At 40.7% G+C, this 9,040-nt stretch overlaps 1 protein-coding gene across 6 annotated transcripts in view; it reads left to right on the top strand.

Annotated features, from left to right (window-relative positions):
- DENND5A (DENN domain containing 5A) overlaps nt 1–7,614 on the top strand; it is a 58,818-nt gene extending 51,204 nt beyond the window's left edge. For all 6 annotated transcript variants that reach the window (XM_081013122.1, XM_081013123.1, XM_081013125.1 and 3 more), the window contains 4 exons: nt 1,061–1,143; nt 2,996–3,119; nt 3,314–3,482; nt 5,305–7,614. In XM_081013122.1, the coding sequence (XP_080869248.1) occupies nt 1,061–1,143; nt 2,996–3,119; nt 3,314–3,482; nt 5,305–5,488 (560 nt within the window). In that variant the 3' untranslated portion in view covers nt 5,489–7,614. The remainder of the gene's footprint in view (nt 1–1,060; nt 1,144–2,995; nt 3,120–3,313; nt 3,483–5,304) is intronic.
- Nucleotides 7,615–9,040: the final 1,426 nt, after the last annotated feature.

A 9,040-nucleotide genomic window follows, 5' to 3' on the forward strand; every position in this document is an offset into this window, starting at 1 on the left:
CCCCCGAGCTTGTGGGGCTGGTGGGGGGGGGGAAGCGCTGCTTTCCCCCACCGCCAGCCTCAAAGATCCCTGAAGCCTTCGGAGTGCAGCTGCACTCCAAAGGCTTGAGGCACCCCGCCGCCCTGCGGAGGCTTTGCGCAGCCATCCCGAAGCTGGAACAGCGAGACGGAGGGCTGCGCAGCGCCCAGTCTCACTGTTTTGGCTTCTGGGACAGCCTGTAAAGCCTCCGCAGGGCGGCGGGGTGCCTTCACCCCGCCGCCCTGCGGAGGCTTTACGCAGCCATCCCAAAGCTGGAACAGTGAGACGGAGGGCTGTGCTGGCCAAAGCCCGGGGTGCACTGCGCCGTGCTCCCCGGGCTTCGGGCTGCAGGCAGCTATCTGCAAGCCCTGCGGAGCCTGGTGGGAACTCCCGCTGGACTCTGCAGGCTTGCAGAGAGCTGCCCGAAGCCCGGGGTGCACAGCGCCGCGCTCCCCGGGCTTCGGGCTGCAGGCAGCTATCCGCAAACCTGCAGAGCCCAGCAGGAGTTCCCGCCGGGCTCCGCAGGCTTGCGGATAGCTTCCTTGAAGCCTGGAACGCGAGAGGGGTCAGTGCGCATGACCCCTCTCGCTCTCCAGGCTTCAGCGAAAGCCTGCACTCGCTCCATAGGATGCGCACACTTTCCCCCTTCATTTTTGGAGGGGAAAAGTGCGTCCTATAGAGCGAAAAATATGGTAAGTTGATTTTAATCTACAAACTACTGTTGTAACCAGTGCTTGCTGTTGGAGGCTTTCTCATTTAATTTATCAACATTTCAACCTCTGTGTAATGTTTCCCCCTTCACCTTCAAACATTATTTACCCAATAAAGTAGGTGTAGCTGTTCCCTATATGGCAGCTTGGTGGGTTTTGCTCATTACTTCCAAAACCCTATATTACAAAAGATAAATGCACAAATGTTGATAAATCTGTCCTATTTTAGAATGTAAAAAGCAGAAGCCTGGATCTAGTTCCTTTCTAAAGTCCCTGGCCAAGTGAAAAACAAATAATAGCTTAAACAAATACATGTTTTCCTTCTTGCACAGAGTTAAACACAGGTCAAATACAAGAATCTATTGGTGAAGCAGTAAATGGAATTGTCAAACACTTCCACAAGCCAGAGAAAGAGGTGAGCATTGTCACTGAGCTTGATAATATTTCTCTGTTTATATTTATGTGTTTGCTAGTTAGTTTATGAAAGACCATAGCTACAATTGACAAGAATGTTGGTTCAGCAGAACAGTGTGTCACAGGTGTGCATATGCAGCTGACGAGTTGAAGGGAATTATGTATAGCCAAATACAGACTCTTGCAGCTACATTTCTTCTTGATGTCAGTTTTAATCAGAGTTCTTCAGTAAATTTGTAATCCAAAATTGTGTTTGTCTTAACCAGGATTAACAAAGGTCATAAATAACTTTGGACCCAGGTGAAAGGGGGCAGGAAAATTTGCATGTGAGAATAGAATGCACTCCTGTAGTCTGCAGTCAGTCGCTTAACCCTGGATCCAGTATTATATCAGAACCAAGCCTTAGAATTAAGTCTGATAAAACAGTATGCCAATTGTTTGAATTTGTCAGCTGTGCCTTGATCACAAAGATCATAGTATCCCATTTGGTACTTTTTTGGACAACCCCTTCTCTATTTGTTCTGATTTGTAGTACTAGATATGCTGTCTTGTGATATCCAGTAGATTGGGTTTTGTTTATCATTTGTACCTCATATTTATGCTCCTAGTCTAAATTACAAATATATATATATTGTATATATTGTGTATATACACACACACTATATATATAGTGTGTGTGTGTGTGTGTGTGTGTGTGTGTGTGTGTATATATATACACACACAACCAGTAGCATTACAAATTAAGAACTGTTTCATATAAAAGCAGTAACAGAAATTACATATTAAAAGGCTGTCAAATATATTTCCAGTTTCTAACTAAAGACCAGTAAAAAGGAGGGCTAATGAATCTCCAACTGGAGGGCATTCCAGAGCCATGACACCACCATACAGAAGGCCCCGTCTCATGTGCTTACTTACATCTGAGATGTTGATGACACAGAGAACAGGGCCTGTGAGGCAGATGGTCCTTGCAGTAATCTGGTCCAAGTCCATTTGGGGTTTTAAAGGCTAAGACCAGTACTTCAAACCGAGCAAACAAATAAGTAGCCAGTGAAGTTAAACAACATTAGAATTACATGTTGCAATAAGGATGTGATGTTTGAGGCATCTTCTTCCAGATCTTCAAAACTCCTGAACAACAGTACCTCTACCTTGTTTGGATTAAGGTTCAATTCACTTCAGAACCGATGCCAGACACTAATTTATTATTTCCTTTGCCTCCCTGGGTTTTTAATGATGGAAAAAATGAAATGTCATCAGCAAATTGATGGCATCTTACCCTAAACCTCTGGATGACCTTCCCCGGTGGTTTTATGTATAAGTAAAAGCACTAGGGGACAAAATTTGGGATTTCACATGCCAAAGGCCACAAAGTGGAACAGCAGTCTTGTGTTATACTTATACTGTAGTACTCATTTTATAAATAACAGTGTCATTTCCTGATCAAGGCACCTCATTTTCTCCAGCTCTTCATCAAACAGAAGTGAAGGTCCAAGGACGGGTACTTTGTTTTCTGTTGCTCTGCACAGAGAGTTTCTTATCCATGTTGAGCAGCAGTGAACAAAGATGTGTGTGTGTGCGTGAACATAATCAGGGTGGAAAGGTATTTCATCAGTAATAATGCTGACTTGTAATTTCATAAAGTGAGTAAATGGTAGCTGCTGTGAGATCTGATTGTCGTTGAAATCTTATTATTGAGCGTTTTTCTAATGGGTGCCACTAACTGATAAACTCAGTCAGTGCAGACTATTGGTAGTCTGTTTTTAAAAGCCACAGTAATTTGACAGATATATTCATAATATACCATGGGTAAACATCTCAAAACTAATATTTATTTTATATCCCATTGGCAGAGAGGCAGTTTAACACTTTTGCTGTGTGGTGAAGGTGGGCTTGTCTCAGCTCTTGAGCAGGTGTTTCAGCATGGATTTAAATCCCCCAGGCTCTTCAAAAATGTCTTCATTTGGGACTTTCTAGGTAAGTACAGAAAACCTTCTTATGGGAAAAGGTTGAAGGAGTGGGTATGTTTAGACTGGAAAACAGAAGTGAAATTATAGCCATCTTCAAATATTTTATTAATTGTATAAATAATTATACTGCCACCAATATGTGAGGAAGGTTTTGAGTTTTTCTACTGATCTGATCATTATGCTATATGACTCTGTCTCCAGAAAAAGCACAAGGATATTATGAGGCTCTAGAGCAAAATGAATTGGTCCCAGAGGAAAACTGGCAGAAAAGGGCTAGGAGTTTTTGTCGCTTTGTCACAGCCATCAACAACACTCCTAGAAACATTGGGAAAGATGGCAAGTTTCAGATGTTGGTGTGCCTTGGAGCCAGGTATTGTATTTCCATAAGCATATTTTCATTTGTATATAATTGCCTGGTCTAATGTGACAGAGTTGTTTTCACACTGATCAGTTTTCTTTTATTACTGTTTTGATGTCCAGATTTTGAGTCCTTTGACCAAATTACATATCCTTACACTTATTCTGCCACTTTGGAAATCTGAAATTAGAACATGATCACTGGGATTTATCTTGACAGGAGATTAAAAGTGCTTGATGCACGTAGTTTACAAAAAAACAAAAAACAAGGCTGAGAGGGGATATGAAAGTATTATTCCAAATAGTAGAAGAATTAATCTGAAGAGGGAGATGAACTATTTTATATTAAAGGAGGCTAGATTTATTTATTTATTACATTTATATATACTACAGTTTCTTCCAAGGAGCTCAAGATGGTGCACATGGTTCTCCAACTCCTCATTTTATCCTCACTACTTCCCTATGAGGTAGATTAGGCTGAGACACAGTGACTGCCCCAAGGTCACCCAGTGAGCTTAATAACTGAGTAGGAATTTGAACCCTGGTCATCCCGGTCATAGTCCAACACTCTATCTGTTATACCACACTGGCTCAGATGTACAATAAACACCAGCTACAAAACAAAAATTGAGAAATCAGAATTTTTTGTAAAACAGTCTTTCCTGGAACCACAGAGGCAGCAAATAAGCTCTTTGGTTTCAGGGCACAGTTATAAGAAATTTATGGAGAATGGTGTGGCATTTTCTATACCTTAGTTGTAGCCCTTTGAAATCAGAAAGCGCCTTTCACATCCATAGGCCTTGATTTCTGCATCCCTCCTCATTGGGAAAATCAGGGTCATCACAACAAGGATCAAGGCATGGAGATGCACCCAGTTAAAGTTTCCATAAGATTGCTTCATGGCTGCAAATTTTGTACAACTGAGCATTTCCCAATCAAACTAGCAGTGCCCCTAATGGTTTCCAGTATGTGGCTTGGGCCGTTTTAAAGCAATTTGCCTTGTAAACACCTTTTGGAAGCTCCCCTGAGTCTGTCTGTGGTGCATTGTGGTCTGAATTGTGTAAGTTGATTGGTGAATGAGATGACGCTTTCTTGGGAGAATTTGGCTATAGGATTGTTTTTAAAATCCTTTCTAGCTCTCTAATTGTCACTGACGTAGGGCAGCCTAGTGCTGTGGATTCCTGCAGCAGCAAAGGTATAGCCAAGACACGGCCTCAGGCTGATCTAGAATGCCAGTGTAACAAAATGTATGCCAGTTCTGCTGTGCTGGCAACACAGCAGAACTGATGTTGCCTGATGTGGCTTCTGTAAAGGTCATTATGGAGCCTAGAAATCAGCAGAAAGGAGACTTGGCAGGGTAAGACTGGTGTTCTATGCAACTAACAATTCAGTCAGTATGGAGGCTTCTAATTTGCATACTGGCCGTTTAGTAGTAACCTATAATAATGGGATTGCTATTGAATAAGAATAGCAAGATAGGCCTGCCCTAACTGTATTGCATTAGATGCCCCTGTAGTTGCCAGTCCTTCTGTACCACCACAGCTAGGTATAGCTTTGGCATCAAGTGCCAGTCATTTTGGATAGAGCGAGTGGCCATGTTTTTCCAAGTTATTTCAGATATGAAGCAAATAAGAAATGATACTGAGCCAAAAGATTGACCTAGAATTCAGTTTTTATAAACTCACACCAGTTAAACCTAGTATTGTCAATACTAACTGGTAGTGGTATTAAGAAGAATTGTGATACTAAAATACCAGGAAATGTGATAAGTTTCTTTTTTAAAGAATTAAAAATATTTTATAACTTGTTTGAAATTTCAAAACATTCCCTTACAGAGATCACCTCTTGCACCATTGGATTGCCTTGCTGGCAGACTGCCCCATCACAGCTCAGATGTATGAGGATACAGCGCTCATAAAGGATCATACCCTAGTGAATTCCTTGATTCGTGTGTTGCAGACTTTGCAGGAGTTCAACATCACATTGGAGGCATCCCTCGTTAAAGGAATAGACATCTGATCCGTCTCTTGCTACAAGCACTGTAAAAAAGCAACAAGGAACAAACCATTATTAGTATGCAGAAATTCAATCGGCTAATACATTGCATCCAAACATTTACATCACTTGCTACAACTCTTCTGGAAAGAAGTTCAAAACAGAGAACGGAAATGTGGATGAAAGCTCTACGCCCAACGTGTAATAGGGAAAATATAACCTATAAATCACTTTTAGAATTTATTTGCTGATTTGCTTTTACACACTTTCATGTGAAAGGGTTAAGATAATGAGTATTGTGCAGCTTATTTTAAAGCTGTAATATTTCTTTGCCATTGAAAATGGCACAGTGAGAAGCTATTGGCATTCTCTCAACTTGCCTTCAGACTGTATGTTGAAAAGTATAGTTCACACATTCCATTTCCGCTAAGGGTCATTCAGCAATTGAAAATCTAATAGTTTATTATAAACATTTTCATCATTGACTTTTACGTGTTGGGTCACTGTTCTGCAAGAAAAACTAAAAGTTTAAATATTGTTTTTAATAGCCTTGAAGCACTGAATTCATTAGCAAATCCTTTTTTTCTTTAATTTTTGTTGTCAGTATTATTTTGGCAGAGTTTTGAGGGGTGACTCATGCAGATATGCAGAGATCAGTGATATTTTTCATATGGGTACGAAATTGCACAGAGAAAATTATAAATGTGTTTTTAACTGGCATTTATTTATTTAACTTTTCATCATGTTGTAATGTCTTTGTCTAAGAAAAGAATACTATATACAGTACTTAACAGGCTATGTTACATGTCTGTTGTGTTTTCAATTTAGAACCTAATTAGAGTACAGCCCACCTAAATACAAGGCCAGAATAAGAGTGTCTGTTAGCAAAATATGTCTTGGCATGAACCTGCCTTTCAACTTATTAGTCATTACTAACAAGTCCATTGATTTCAGTGGGTCTGCTCTGAGTATGAAATAGTTGGATACCACCATAAGTGATTATCCTAAGCCATGTGTACTCTATGTAATGGCTAACAGTCTAATCAAATACTAGATGTAACATTGACCTGGTTTGCATTTAACACTAAGCCAAACCATGACTTAGTGCAAAAGAGCAAACATTCAGGTTCCTGAAGTGAAGATTGCGCTGCAGCAATCGTCCCTCAGTGTTTGCAGCTAAAAGGGTTCAGCCATAAATTGGCTTTGTGTTACATCCAAACCCAAACTCATGGTTTGTCTTGTCCTTGATTTACCTCTTGAGGTTTGTCTGCAGCAGATAAACTATGGTTCAGGCATAACATTAAGTCAAACCATGGTCAAAGGCATAGGTTAAGCAGCAGCAAGATTTGAGGAGTGCTGTGGCATAATATATATGCTCCAGAAAGCAAATGTTTGTTTGTTTGCACTAAGCCATGTTTTGGCTTGGCATTATGTGCAAACTGGGCCAGTCTATAAATGTGTAAGGATCAGGTATAGCAGCAGTTGTTTCAGTTTTGTCATCTTGCAATGCTAGCACTACCTTACAACAGCTTCACAAGCACATGTGCTGGTGCAAATACTTCAGGTTGGCTGTAAGTGAGAGCAGTATTACTGTGACCAATTTATGCTGCTACTCGATATAATGCTATGTTAAGGTTTCAAATCTTTCCCTTGGTAACCCAGTTCACAGGCAGAACATATGGAACATTTTTATTTGAAATGCTGAGCATTCGTGTGCTAATTTTTGTATATGTTAAAGGCTGGAGGTTTTGGATGCTTGTGAACACGGTGTAAAAATATTAGAATACCCTCATAATGTTCAGAATTTGTGGACTTTTTAAATAGTAAAATTCCAATTGGAAAAATCTAGTGAATGCCTAGAAGCAACTGTTCTTGTTAGAATTCTCAGCAAAAATCCCTAGGAGATGCATAATGAGCTAAGGAAACACTAAGATATACTATACAAGCATTAGGTCTCTGTATTAGGATTCAAGATTCTACAGGCCTTTGCTGTATACATGTCTGAAGTTAGCCTCTTTAACTTCTGATAAAGACGTTTTCAACTGTCAGTCTCCAACAAGTAGCATTATTCTTTATTTCCTACATCTTGTGGTCATTTTTATTCCAGTAACTTAAAAATATAGCACATGTATTAAATTTTACTATTTTTACTTTTCTTGTGTTTTATTTCGTTATTACTTTGAAAAGTTGCTATTATTGCTTCTGTACTTTGTTTCTAATTTGAATTGGTTGAACTTGAGAAAATCATACTGGAGACTGAAAAGGATGCAGCCCACATTATCACAACATACACGATGGATAAACATACTCATGCTGGTCTTGAGGTGCATGGCTCTACTGACATTAGTTCTGCAATAACAGAATGTTATTTTCTGTTATCTCACTTAAAAGTATATTACACAACTGCACAAAGAATCTGGAAAAATGAAAAAGCCTGTTGTTTTTCTGAAGACTTCCTTTTACAGAATAGTATTATGAAAAATTTGCATTGAACAGAATAACAGCATCATCTGTATTGGGTATCTACCCAAGATAAGACTTGCTTCTAATAGTAGATGACACAGTTAACTACTTCACTGCAGAACTGAATAACAAAAGTATGTGTGTAGACATCATGGTTAGCTATACTGCCTTCTGGAGCAGTTAACCATCAGTGATAATATTCATGAACTGGAGATCAGAGGAGGTAGGTGGACACAAGCACTCAAACCTGCCCCTGTGTTCTCCAGTGAAGATGGCTAGGAATGCCCAAGAGCAGTGGAAGTCACTGAGAGCTCCTGGGTGGTACCACCCCAGCCAGTCTGATTTTTTTTAAAGCAGTACCTCCACCACCAATGCTTTCTCAGATGCCACCAGGAAATACAGGAGGAGACTGGCTGACCATTGGGAAAGGTTTTGCTGCACAGTTCTGGAACTTCAAGACTCTTGTGATAGATCATTGCCAGGCAAGATATATCAAACAACTACAAAACAAATCTGTTTATTCAAGATCTGAAGTTTTCAGATATGAAGCCCCATATGTCACTGTCCATCTACGGGCGATTGAAGTCCCAGCTGAGGACGTTGGGACCAGGGGCAAGATGGCAGGGTGGGAGCAAGAACAGGAGTCCAGAAGCCAGGGGTCCGAGGGTCAGGAAGCAGGGAGTCACAAAGTCAAGAAGCAAGGAGTCACGAAGCCGAGGTCCGAGGATCAGGAAGCAAGAAGCCAAACGCAGCAAGGCAGGAAATGTGTTGCTGTGGCCAAGAGCTGAAGGGAAATGCTGACCTTATATCCCTACCTAGCTCTTGCCACCAGGTGCAGTGAGTTACCAAGCGGCCTCACCTGTGCGGCCGTGCCTCGCCTCTCCAGAACGAACTTAGGAAGGCCCCAGTCCTGCGAAGCCCTACTGGTCACAGGGCCTGGCTCCTGCACGCACTTCTGACACCATGCTGCAGAGCAAACTGCTTTTAAAACTGATACAACTTTTCAAAAATTACATTCAGCAGCTCAAACAGAAAATTATGAATGTGGGAAAGTTATTTGTTTCAAATTTGGTGTACTGTATGTAGTTGCATTTTTAAATGTGAGTCGTAACA

Source organism: Podarcis pityusensis, assembly GCF_964106645.2.
Source record: "Podarcis pityusensis genome assembly, chromosome: 1".
In the NCBI taxonomy this organism is placed as follows: domain Eukaryota; kingdom Metazoa; phylum Chordata; class Lepidosauria; order Squamata; family Lacertidae; genus Podarcis; species Podarcis pityusensis.